This window comes from Chelonia mydas, chromosome 1 (assembly GCF_015237465.2).
Source record: "Chelonia mydas isolate rCheMyd1 chromosome 1, rCheMyd1.pri.v2, whole genome shotgun sequence".
NCBI classification, from domain to species: domain Eukaryota; kingdom Metazoa; phylum Chordata; order Testudines; family Cheloniidae; genus Chelonia; species Chelonia mydas.
The window spans coordinates 145,987,702-146,001,665 of NC_057849.1; the positions used below are offsets into that span (position 1 = coordinate 145,987,702).

General features: G+C 36.6%; 1 protein-coding gene across 8 annotated transcripts in view; it reads right to left on the bottom strand.

The window, feature by feature from the left end:
* Nucleotides 1-13,964, bottom strand: part of DMD (dystrophin) — a 1,912,888-nt gene that overhangs the window by 1,101,528 nt on the left and 797,396 nt on the right. For all 8 annotated transcript variants that reach the window (XM_043538015.1, XM_043538014.1, XM_043538013.1 and 5 more), the window contains one exon: nt 8,371-8,541. In XM_043538015.1, coding sequence (XP_043393950.1) covers nt 8,371-8,541 — 171 coding nt within the window. The remainder of the gene's footprint in view (nt 1-8,370; nt 8,542-13,964) is intronic.

Sequence of the window (13,964 nt, forward strand, 5' to 3'; positions counted from 1 at the left end):
CTTTAAGATAGCGACCCTCATGTCTGTGATTGCGTGACCAGAGAGATTGAAGTGTTCTCCGACTGGTTTATGAATGTTATAATTCTTGACATCTGATTTGTGTCCATTTATTCTTTTACGTAGAGACTGTCCAGTTTGACCAATGTACATGGCAGAGGGGCATTGCTGGCACATGATGGCATATATCACATTGGTGGATGTGCAGGTGAACGAGCCTCTGATAGTGTGGCTGATGTTGTTAGGCCCTGTGATGGTGTCCCCTGAATAGATATGTGGGCACAGTTGGCAACGGGCTTTGTTGCAAGGATAGGTTCCTGGGCTAGTGGTTCTGTTGTGTGGTATGTGGTTGTTGGTGAGTATTCGCTTCAGGTTGGGGGGCTGTCTGTAGGCAAGGACTGGCCTTTCTCCCAAGATTTGTGAGAGTGTTGGGTCATCCTTCAGGATAGGTTGTAGATCCTTAATAATGCGTTGGAGGGGTTTTAGTTGGGGGCTGAAGGTGACGGCTAGTGGCATTCTGTTATTTTCTTTGTTAGGCCTGTCCTGTAGTAGGTGACTTCTGGGAACTCTTCTGGCTCTATCAATCTGTTTCTTCACTTCCGCAGGTGGGTATTGTAGTTTTAAGAATGCTTGATAGAGATCTTGTAGGTGTTTGTCTCTGTCTGAGGGGTTGGAGCAAATGCGGTTGTATCGCAGAGCTTGGCTGTAGACGATGGATCGTGTGGTGTGGTCAGGGTGAAAGCTGGAGGCATGTAGGTAGGAATAGCGGTCAGTAGGTTTCCGGTATAGGGTGGTGTTGATTACTATGATTCTTTCTGTATTCACCATAAATGTGGCATTTTGCCTTTTCCCCTTTAATAAGATCCTGCTGAATTTTATTTTATTGGTATAACAAGGACCTCTGCTACATTAAGTCCACATGTTGGATGCACAATAGTGCTTTTGCAGACAATCGTAAGTCTGGCATTTTCTAACTTTTGAGGGTTTAACTTTACAACATAAATAACATTCCTTTAACATAGTCTGTGAGTGTAAGTGTATGTGCAGATATATAGCGTCAGGTCTTCAGCAAACGTCATTCTGATCCTTTTGTATGTTCTCTAACATTTTCTTTAAAAAGCAATTTTGTGGACATTCTTATAAATAAATTTTGGACATTTTCTTAATAAAGTTATAAAAATAAAGCACTTTTACTAACAAAGACTAAGTAGGAGCAAGGAAATCTTGAACACGAAACTGTATGGAGAGGGCTTTCTTTGAAAATGTGGTGTTTAGGCTTCTTCAATTATATTTTATAATGATGAAGTAGTACTAGTATACATCAAATTAAGCTGTGTTTGTTCATTTTGCAAGAGCACTAAGACCGTGACTAAAATAGTATTGAGGATAATATTTTAATTGCATCAGTCATTATTATATTTGCTTTAAAAATTTCACAAGCAAGACATGATGGATGAAAGATTCTGTATGATTTCACGCTGGATATATAAATCCCCAAGGTGATCTTAATAACTCACAGAAACCCTATAAAAGAAGGAAGTTAGGTTGCTTAATTCTCACAAGTGGGAACACTGTATGACTCAGACATTGACACAATATCCTTCTTACTATAACAGTCCAGGAAATTAATTTTTTTATTTAGAGCACATCTATTATTTTGACTGTGTTCTGGCCCTTGGCTATGAATCATTTGGCACAAATTTTTTTAGCACATTTTATTTCGTTGGTCTCACTGACAGAAAATATATTACAAGCTACATTAGCCACTGTGATTCAGTGTTTTTCTATTTAATTTATACTCACTACTATTATACACTCTAAGCTAAAATATTATATTAATGCCCTAGCAGTTGGATCTGGTATGGAAGTTTTCTTGGTAATGCCATCTGGCATTTCCATTCTGAAAACACAATACCACAGCAATCAAATCTTTTATCAGACAAATCTGTCTTTAAAAGCTAGGTAAGTCCCAGAGACTTCAGTGTCTTCCATGATAGCAATTCCACAATCTCTTGTTACAACTTTTTTTTTAACTGTTTAATCCTTTTAGTTACAAAATTATTTCTAACAAAAAATCTTTCTTTTTCCTGTTGTAAGTTATACTTGTTACTTTTTATAATAGAATTGTACAAAATAGAAAAGATCTAGCTTGTCCCTTCCCTGTAAGAGGGCAAGACTGTTGTGTACAGAATATTGTGTCTAGTTTTATGTGACTTAAGCAGGTTTTCACTATTTCCTAAGGAGACTCTTTTACAGTCAAATATCAGTTTTAGGATTTTTTTTCTTAAATTTCAGATTAAATTTGTCTTTACTTAATTTCATATCCTACTTCTGGTTGGACAATCCCTCTGCTTTATAACCTCTGGTACTGAAACGGAATGGACTGCAATAGAGAAGAATAGTGCTGAATAGAGCGGGAGTAAATCAATCTTGCTCCAAAGGTTTAATTCTTAATTATAAAATCCTAGTGCCATCATTACTGGACTGCCAGTGCATTAATTAGAATGTATAATAGTAATGAGTATAAATTAGAAATAATCACAGTGCCTAACACACCTTGGCAAATATTTTCTGTCTTTGAGATCAATAAAAGAAGTTTAAAGACTTAATTCTGTGTTGTTGTTTTGTTTACAGGATAGGCTGTAGGGCTGACCTGAGAGGTTTCTTTAAATACATACACACAAATAAAAATGTATTTCCTAACTCCCACTGGAGGAGTGCCTCTTCTTATGCTGGCTACCAATCACTGGTCACCCTTTCCAACTTATTCTGGGCTCAGCTATGCTGGGAACCAAGGCCCCATTCCCCAAACACAAACAAACACCAGGTTTCCCTTATAGAGGGAAACAGCTCTTTACCTAGGAGATGTCTTTTCCCTTTGCTGCACACAAACCTTCTCCAGCTTGTTTCTCACCTTTTCTCTCTCCTCTCTCCCATTTGGAAGAGGTTTTTAAAGGTTATACACTGCCCTTAATTGGACTCAGGTGTCTATAATTAACCTAAGGTAATCTCTTTTCAGTTCATAGGAAAAAAGGCTTTAATATTCTATGACTGATTTATCTGTCTTCAGTCACCTTTTCAAAACTGACTGGTCTGATTTTGTCACAATAGATACACATGTATTAAAGCGAAACATTAATTTCCAGGCTTCCCAAAGATTAGAAGTTGCTTATATGTTTTGAATCTTTTTCAACCTTCTTTTAAAGCAGATTTGAAACAGTCATTGGTTTTGTCTACACAGATTCAACTCCAGTTCAACCAAGTATTGCCTGAGAATTTCCCTACATCTTTAAAAATAATTTAAAAATGCTCAATTACAGCAGTCCTTGCAGGATTTATAATCTCTTCACAGCATTATGAAACATTAATAATCCTTTATTGGAAACTATGTCTTTGAAGAATTAACACTTATTACTGTTAGGATATAGATATTCAGGCCTGTCTGCAAAGGCCTGTACTTTAAGAATTTAGGTGTATTCTTATCACTTGGCTAGTTCTAGAGGTATAAAAGAGAGAATCAAAATCACTGTCTGCTGGTGTAAGGGCCTTCTCTTACTGTGACAGTCTGAGGCCCTGTGCTTAGGCTAAGGCCTTTGGCTAAGCAGCAGAGGCAGCCATAAGCTAGGAAGCGACCGGTCACATCCTCACATTCCAAACTAGTCACATTGAAAGAAGGTGCTATTGGGCTCTTAGGAATACAAACCTATCCTGATAATGCCTATCACCTCCAGAGAAAGGGAAATGCCTAGAAAATGTAAAAGGAAACAGCATCCTGTCTGGCAAGAACTCACTTATCAATACTGGGATGTGAAATCCTCACTTCTGTATTGTTTTGTCATTATAGTGGGGTGGGAGGAGGTATTGTTTCATGGTGTCTGTGTATATAATGTCTTCTGCAATTTCCACAGTATGCATCCGATGAAGTGAGCTGTAGCTCACGAAAGCTCATGCTCAAATAAATTGGTTAGTCTCTAAGGTGCCACAAGTCCTCCTTCACTTTGCTATTGTTTGTCTGTATAATCTCTGTCTGGTTCTCTGATTGTTCCTGCCTGCTGTATAATTAATTTTGCTGGGTGTAAACTAATTAAGGTGGTGGGATATAATTGGTTACATAATCATGTTACAATATGTTAGAATTGATTAGTTAAATTTCAGGAAAATGATTGGTTAAGGTATAGCTAAGCAGAACTCAAGTTTTACTATATAATCTGTAGTCAATGAGGAAGTGAGTGGGTGTGGGTGGGAGGGGTGGGTGTGTGTGGGGGAGATGGCAACAGGGAATGGGGGTAAGGAAATTGGAATCATGTTTTGCTAAAGGGGGAGATGGGAACAGGGAATGGGAGTGGGGAAACTGGAATCCTGTTTGGCTAAAGGGAGAAATGGGAACAGGGACACAGGTGTAAGGCTCTGTGGTGTCAGAGCTGGGAAGGAGGATACTAAAGAAGGAAACTGGAATCATGCTTGCTGGAAGTTCACCCCAATAAACATCGAATTGTTTGCACCTTTGGACTTCGGGTATTGTTGCTCTCTGTTCATGCGAGAAGGACCAGGGAAGTGAGTGGGTGAAGGAATAAGCCCCCTAACAATTACATCATAAAATTACTGCTTATTGAAGCATACATTCAGTAAACCAGATTCTCCTCTCTATAGCACCTTTGCAGAGATGTGACTTCACTGAAATCAAAGGAGTTGATAAAAGTATAAAAATGGTGTATGGGGTGGAGAATATGTCCCTATATTTATGTAAATATTGCTTCATACATGCTAAAAATTCTCTAACCAGAACATTCCTGATAATGGGATTATAAACCCAGCCTGGTCTGCATATATACACTTCAGTAAAGGCCTGCTGTTTTCACCCAATGTTTTTTTAGCTGAGCTGATTGAAGCAAAAAAAGGTGAAGTGACTTGCCGAAGGTCACACAATAAGTGATTGGTTCAGGCTGGATCTGAACCGAAGATTTTCTAGATACCAGCTTTTTACTGTAACCACTAAAGCATCACTTCCTCATGAGAATATGCAGCACTATATAATATTTCTGCAGGTTAGCAGAAACAGTAACACAGGCTTGGTTCAGCTTTAATTACAGTTCAAGTTGGTTCAACCATTCAGCACATTTCTCTTATATGAAATTTTAATGAACTTTTCTTTCCTTTCTTGATTGTCTTAGGGAGAAAAAAATTTAATGGTTTACCTGTTTGTAGCAACAGTAAGACATAACAAGAACTTCCTACTGTGTAACTGCACTAATCAGCAGACCTCAAACCCTAATTATGCAAGTTTTAGAGCATTAAGGTTCATATCCAATAGTTAAATTAAAATGAATTAAGGACAAACCTTTCCATTTAACATGCTTCAAGGGTGTATGCATCAGAATTATTTGGTAAAATAAAAATAAACTAGCTTCCCTGATCACGCAGCGAAATATGCTGATGGTAATGCAGCTACATCTCCATTTCAGCAGAAAGGTACTGTGTAGTTCAGCATTAGCAAACAGTGTTTTTGTTTTCTTCACTGGAAAATGCACCTGGTGATTGGCAGGCTAGTTCTGCATGAATACATACTTCTTCCCTTGAAAATCTGACATTTGTCCTTTGCTATGGAGGATAAGATCACAGGATTAACCAAAACTTCATGCAGTCTGATGTAATATGTAGACTTCACCACAGGAAAAAGAAGCAGGTGAACATGAAAAATACTGAGCAGCAATGGGGGTTTCACAAACCAGGGTAAACTTCCAAAGTAAAATAAACAAATAAATATTATTAATAATTAGAATCACATTCTCAAATGTCTCTTGTTGTGATTCTAGATGATAAATTTAAAAATTATATTATTCTAGGATGATGGTAAGAAAAACTTATGAACCTTTAAAAGCATTTACAAATAGAGGCAAATCCTTTTCCTATTAACTTGATTAATGCGGCAGCAACATGTATGCCACTAGAAGATTAATGTTTCAAACTAAGGAAAAAGGCTTAGGTCACATCATAGGGTTAAGTAGTGTTTAAAAAAAAAAAGTCAACCAAAACCAAATCTTGCTCCAAACCCCGTATCCACTGCACTCTTCTCAAGGAGTATATACAATGGCGTTCATATATATCTACATTACAAGGTGAAGTTCAGTAAGATCTTTCACTTTTTTTTTGGCACAGGTCTACTGAACAAAACTAATCCGGGGAAAAAAAACAGAAAAATGTTGGCCTATAAGCATCTGCAATTTATATATAACAATATAGTTTCAGAGTTCTCCTTCTTTCTTGCATGTTGTTGAATAACTAGCTTAAGATTTGGATATGGGCATAATCAGAAGATATGTATAGTTTGAGTATACTGATCACTGAGTTTCACATGATTAAAACTCAGTTATTTTGTACGACTTGCACAAAAAAATAACCATGCTTTGCAGCTTTGAGTTGCATTTTATGTTTTGGGTAGTATCCAAACTTGAAAATGTAAAGCTAGACTCAAGGGGTGAGATACCTGCATGAAGTGAAAGTTACAGAAAAGGGGAAGCTAAATGGAGTTTTGCAGTTTCTTTGTCACAATTTTGAATGTATATTTAAACCAAACCCTTAAAAGATTCCTTTTATGTCAGATTTTATATGCATGCTTGTAATGATGATGAGTGTGCATGTTCTTATTTAGATATAGTGACAGTAATTAAATGGTAGGAACATCATGGTTATACTTTTTGATACTTCAGATTGCCAAATATACATATAACCAGAAGTTTAACTATATGACAGAATTAATTCTTTGATGTAGTAAAGTGGCTATTAAAGAGCTAATTGAGTGACTCAGAATATTATGGGCTGCATACCTGTTTCACTCTTTGACCTTACTTCCTGTTTCTGGGTGGGGGTTTTATCACCATTTTTGAGTATGTTGTTCCAACAATAAAGCAGCATGTTCTTAAGCTAACAGCAGCTATAAGTGGGTGGTGTTACTTTACCGTGTGTGGGTCCCTGTATGAAATCTAGTTTCATATTCAATACATTTCACTGTAATTACACAAAATTTTTCTGATGTGTACCTAGTACAATATCCTAGAACCAGTAGGTTAATAATATGGATTATTACTCTCAAATTACATTTTAACTGTAGTGTGACTAAAATGTATTTATAGTTATTGTGTAAAAGTAAACAAGCAAACAGTGTAAAGTACACATAGGTTGGTTGGTTGTGCATACGGGTATTTTATTGCAATTTTGCCAAAAGAGTTGTGTGTATTTTATACCACCCCCCACTTCAATGTTTTCTTGTTTTTGAGCATGCTTTTTAGTGTCCTTTGTAGTGTAGATCCATTTATTTTATTTGTTTATTTTATTTCATGGATAGCCCTAGAGTCAGGGATAAAATTACTTTAAGAGGAAAAGGTTTGAGAGTCACAAGTAAGCAGGGGAAACTAGAACATCCACAGCAAAAAAACAAAACGTTGTGATGTGGGATGGCTGAACATATATAAAACCATATTTATTCTGCTGATATTTTATCAGTCCTGTTATCAGCAAAAAAATGGAAAGACTGCGTTAGAAATTCAAGTAATTCAGTTTGGCCTTGATCAGTAAGATTGGGGAGGTATTTTCACACTAGATTTATCTTAGAAAGGCTTTGCTATTTTAGGTTATTTATTTCACCCTCAGATACATTTTAGCAGGCACATATGATGCGTGATTTTTTGTGTGTCTGCTGGCCTAGTGAAAACGCAGTCTGCAATTTCTTTGACCATATCAAATTATAGTGAGCAATGTTGTATTAACTGAGTGTGCAGCTTAAAAGCTTTGAGAGCTTAACTTTAAAAATAATGGAATTGTCTTATGTCAGGAGACTGAAACTACAAACAGTGACTCAAACACATAGATACTTCCAATGAGTTTCACAGTTAATGGAATGTCAATGGGACTCTATGCACGAGAAACTATACATATATGATATATATGTTTCTAGTAGTATTGGGCTTTGAAATAGGTGTGGATTTCAAATCTCATTAATGATGGTAAATAGCTTCCCTCACCCTCCCCAAGCTTTTAACTGGAAATTTAAGATTAAATAATGTATGCCAAATAATAGCATTATCTACATGTATAGATTGATTTTAATCACCTTGAACTCAAATTCTTTTCTGTGAGAGTAACATACCTCACTAAAGTATGACTGCTATTCGACAGGTCTAACCTATTACTGATATGTGCAATAATATGATGCTTAAAACCTTTTAAAGTCACAATGTTATCATAATGATGTAACAATGTTTTTTCACAATTTTCAACTCATCAAGTTTCCAGATTTCTGTCACTCTTTTACGCATATTAAAGAAAGCTAAATGGTAAGTGAAACATATGTAAATGTACAGTACTCTATATTATTACCTTGCCCCAGGCAACTTCAGCATCCAAATTAGTAGGCATTCCCTCCACCGCTGATCTCTTTGTAAATTCTGCATCTGTCACTGCCAGCCACTCTGTCAAAGCATTCATTTCCTTTCGTAGCTTCCGGGACAATTTCAAACATTTCTCTAACTCTTGTTTTTTTTCTGTCACCTGCAGAGGCAAAAATATGTGGATTTTAACTGTTTAGTCAAAGTAGTTTGTACTTTCCTGCTGGCTTGTATTTTTGTATGCACGTCTGCCTTGTACTTTGTATGTTTACAATATATGATATATCTTTCTTATTCCTCTCAATATTTGTAGTTATGGTTAATGTATTGCTTATCATATCAATTTGTCTAAGATTCTTCTATACTGATAAAATCACATAATTTAATTTTGAAATTTTATACAAATTAAGTTTGAACTAGCTCACCTCCAGAATGAGGAATAACTAAAAGCTATTCCCCTCCCATTTGAAGACATGTGTGTCATGTTAAATCATAGAATATCAGGGTTGGAAGGGACCCCAGGAGGTCATCTAGTCCAACCCCCGGCTCAAAGCAGGACCAATCCCCAACGAAAACACCCCAGCCGGGGCTTTGTCAAGCCTGACCTTAAAAACCTCTAAGGATGGAGATTCCACCACCTCCCTCGGTAACACATTCCAGTGCTTCACCACCCTCCTAGTGAAAAAGTTTTTCCTAATATCCAACCTAAATGGCAACAGCTGAGTTAGAAGTCTTTCCTTATGACTCAGAAGTGGAGCCAAAACCCCTTTTCGGAAACTATGATTAATTTTCCCATGGATAGTTAAGCACACTAATGCTGAGCCCAACAACTTTCTTTGTGCAGCAACATTGCATCTGAGGGAATTAGTATTGTACTCTAATCACTCTGAGGTGTGTACAGTAAATAAGATATGGGACCACACATTGAAGAAGGAAGATAAAACAAAACATTGAAAAGCTGCTCACTAAGCACCATCCATTCTATATACTAACGGAGGCAGAGGTCTTACATAAAAGCACTATATGATAATGTAATTAAAAGTTGTATCTTAATGCTTAATGCCTCACCTCCACCTGAGCTGGCTTCCTTCCACTTCCATCCGTACTACAAAGAAACCCATCAATTCCTTCCCACTACTCCAAGTTGTGGAAGCCTGCCATCTTCTGTACCCTTCTACTAGCCCATCTGCCATGGCTATATAAAGAATCCCTTTCCTCTCCTTCACCTATTGCCCCTTTACACTAGCCTGACCTGATCTCACCCACTTAAGGATTCATTCTGGGACAAAGCTGGCTACTGAAAATAAATACTGAATGACAGGATTAATAACATCCTAAATATGAACAACCTCATCAATGGAGAAAACAGTTTGAAAAATAAAGAGGTAATTTAATTTATGCTCCTTACACATACTTAAATTAGTTTGTCATGCTTTTCTATCACCATTAATTTTAAGAACAATCTTGAACTCTCATGAAGTCAAAAAATGAGAATTAAAAGAGTCTGTTTTCCCCAAGTTGAAAGAGAAGTGATCAAAGAAGGATATCTTAGAACTCAGTTGTAGGTCACTAATGTTTAATGAAAATAAGTGATCTCTCTGCCAACCAGTCACTATTTAAATGAAACTGTATCCCCCTGAGTTTTATTTTTAATTGTTTTTAAATTGCACAGCCTTTTTATTGATGATTCATTAGCGAAACAAAACAGCATTATACATATTATAGGTGGAGCCTGTTAGCAACACCTTTCATTAACATTGCTTAACACTTACCATTCTAATACCCTGTTTTCAGTTCCTTATAATTTTGCCCAATTTTACATGTTCCCGCTGAAATTTTTCATGCTTGTTCTCTGCTTCGTGCTGATTATGAGTCTATACATTTCAGAAAAATGTTCATTCCAGTTCCAAGAATGAAGTTTGGGGATAATAGGTAATTTTTTTTCACCCATTTATTTGAAAATATTTAGTGTATGTACCTAGAGTTTGAAGCTGAAACTTGACATTTAGGAAGGGGTCATCCTGGGGTCAGAAATGTGACTTCTGGTGTCCCCATGAAAATTCACCCAGATATGGCCAAGTTATAAACCTGTGAAAATGGCCATTTGCACATGCTAGCTAGAGCTTTTTAAAGGCTTAATACTAAAATCTCAGAACATTCCATCTCCACTAAGCTCCAGATACCAGATACATTAAGTATGCTCTCAGCTCCAATAAAACTTCCCGCATAGCAGGCCTAGAATTAAAGCCCTGGACAGGGAGATGTTGCAGAGATGGAGCAACCCTCTGGGGCTATGGGAAGGTGTATGCACCCACAGCCAGGAGGAGACCATGAATTCTACTCTCACCTCTTCCACTGACTGCTGTGAATAATTTTGTGCACTTCACAATCCTTAATATTGAACATGCTCCTACCTTAGGAGGTAGGCAAGTGCAGTAGCATGTCCTTCCCTGGAACTGAGAGGTTGCAACCTTAATTCAGCCCCTTTGTGTGTATACATTATGATATAGTCTTTAATTGCATGATCACATATTTCCTGTTCTAAAGACACCTGCCTCATTCAGTGTATGGGATGGACAGAGAATGAGGTGGAGAATTGTAAGCAGCAAAAGGAAATTCTCTTGCATTTAAGGCACTGAACTGAGGTCCAGAAAAGGTGGGTTCTATTTCAGACTCTGCCACAGACTTCCCATATGAAGATGGGCTCAGACTTAGAGGGCTGCAATGTTGCAGGGGGGATCTTAATTCTGGTATATCCTAACTACTCAGTGCTTGACTTTGCAACCGCAACATTCTTTTAATGATGGTTTTTGTAATTATTCACACATAAGAATATGTTGGCACTTTCCCCCTTAGCCAGTCGTCCAAAATAGACCAAATCGGCTTACTTTTAGGGAACACTGTAAAAAAAACCAACCATCTAACTTTCAGGCTTTTCATGCATGTAGTACTTAAGAAGTTGTTAATTTATGTAAATTAAAATTTTAAATATTGTAGAGAACTTACAGAACCATGAATATATGCTGTATTTATTTTTGAATAAAGTAAATTAAAGATACACACCTATAAACACAACTTTTGCTTTTGTATGTTCTTTATATAATAGAAATAAAATTCCATGATTCAGAGATCTACTGTATATGCCCAGAAGCTAATGTTATATTGATTTTCCCCTGCTTTGTTAAAAGCAATTTTAAAATCTATATTTAAAAGAAAAAATGGGAAACACTGCCATCTTAAGGCCTTTTGTTTTATACAATAACCCCAGATAGAATGTGTGCCATTTATACTAAAAACTGCTAATTGGCATCGTTTCTGAGATATTATTTTCTTTTTACTGAAGTGATCATTTTTACTTTTGATATTCTCTGTTACAAAACTGTACTTTTAGAGAAACTGCAATGATTTGGTAAAAAAACAAAAACAAAAACAACTCTTCATAAGATGGAAAATATTTTGACATAAAACACAAAGGAACTCACTTAAGGACTCTCTTGTGGCTTTAAGCCACATTTCTGGATCGTGGCAGATTGCTGAGGAAGGACTGTACACCTGCTGTAGGTCTTGCCTGAGAGTGTGCAGTGGTTCAGGGAGGACAGGAGAACACACTCAATGGACTGCCCCTCCCAGTCCCTTTGACATGGTCCTCTTTTATACTGACACAGTACAGAGGCAGGGCCATAACTCCACCCCTCCTTGACTGCCAAGTGGTTTCTAGCCCTGCACAGTCATTCAGAAGTAAGGTAACCATCCCAAAGCATTATAAGTGTGTGAGACAGATATGTTTTGTGTAAACGTGTGCATACACACCCCACATGTGATGGTGATACACAAGTGACACATTTAACCTTCTGCACTCTCCTCACTAACCCGTCTCTATGAGGGCCATTTCTAAATTTTAAAACCATTGAGGGGTTTAAAACAGATGCCATTTAAAAAAGAAGTGTGCCAGGAAATTATCTCTTCTCTCCCCCGCATTTGCATGGAATTCTCATGCCAAGCCCAAACTATACTGGCCTTAGACTCTAGACAGACAATATTCAGTCCTGAAACAGTGGTAGGTTTGAGGTCTGATATCACAAGACCCATCAGGACTAGAAATAGGAGTTTTCTTCCATTACAAGATAGTTTCCTAGCTTTCAGCTGGGACACAGGTACTTCTTTCTAGCTCCCAAAGGTCACAAGTTATTGGACCTTAACATGATATTGCTGTGCATATTTTTAAAAAGCTATATTTGGTAATAGATAGAAGTTTCTAAAATTTTGTTAATTATATTTGTTCTGACCATCTGAGGCCTATACAATATATGGCCCCAATTCTGAAAAGCACTTGCGCACATATTGAAGTCCATCTTTATTTAAGATAGTACTTAAGCATACACTTAACTTTAAGAATGTGCTTAAGTAATGTCTTGTAAAGGGAATCTTCCCTGAATCAGGGCATATATAAGTATACATATAAACATAAGCATGAGACAATACATTTGGGTCCCATTCACAACGTCCACGTTTAGGCAAAATTCTCAGTTGGAGTTTGTCCGAGTAAAGATGGTACACTGGACCCAAATATTTCAATCCTGATTTTTATTTTACATGAACTATTTTTTTCTTCAAAACAAAATACTTGGCAAAATATTTAGCTTTCATTAGAATATGCAGTTGGGGGAACTGAAAAGGTGAAATGCATATGAAAATACTGTATGTCATAGCCTTGGTCGCTTTGTTTCACTAAAATTGTTAACGGTCATTCCAGGTAAAAATAAACACGAACTATTACGTCTATATTAACAAAAATAAACAGAGCACTTTAGGCCACTAATTGTTCTCTAACTAAACATTTCATCCTTTACCCTGTCGAAAGAAACAAGTGCAGTCATTTCATGCAATCTTTTTTTTTTTTTAATGCTAAATGTAGTCTTGTAATAAATGGCATGGAGCTATTTAATTTAAAGAAGTTATGAGAGATAAACCCAGTGTGCATGTATTACAAAGCACATTTTAACCTCCAATCCACACTTTTTAAAATTGATCAAACATGCCTTATTGTATTAAATGTGCTGAGTAAAATATTTAATCTCAAATGACAATGTCATCCAATCTTTCTGAAGAAGGCTTTTAGTTGTCCCAGCACTCAGAAGATTGATGTTTGTTAATATCTTTGTTTATTTTACCTTTCTAGCAATTTCCAAACTAAATATAGATAATTGCCTTGATACAGGTTTCCCCAATGAATTCATTCCCGAAATGAATATTAGTTCTTCCAAAAATAGTGTAATTCTTAAAGGTTATTGTGTTGAGGACTGTGGGGTTTGATCACCACCATGTGCTTAAATCACAGGCTGACTCCTGTAGCTAACAGGGACTCTCTTTATTAGCTATTAACTAGCTGTTAATTTAGCTTAATAAATTTTAATCTGACAAAAATTATGCATTTTCTGCTACTCTGTTTATTAAAATTATATTTATGTCTGCAATAAGCAAACATTTAAATCACAACCTTCATCCTACAGGGTGCATTCAGCCACTTAATGCACCAAATTTACTCCAGTGCTACGGTTTTAATTAAGTCCTGTGAGCTGTGTGCTC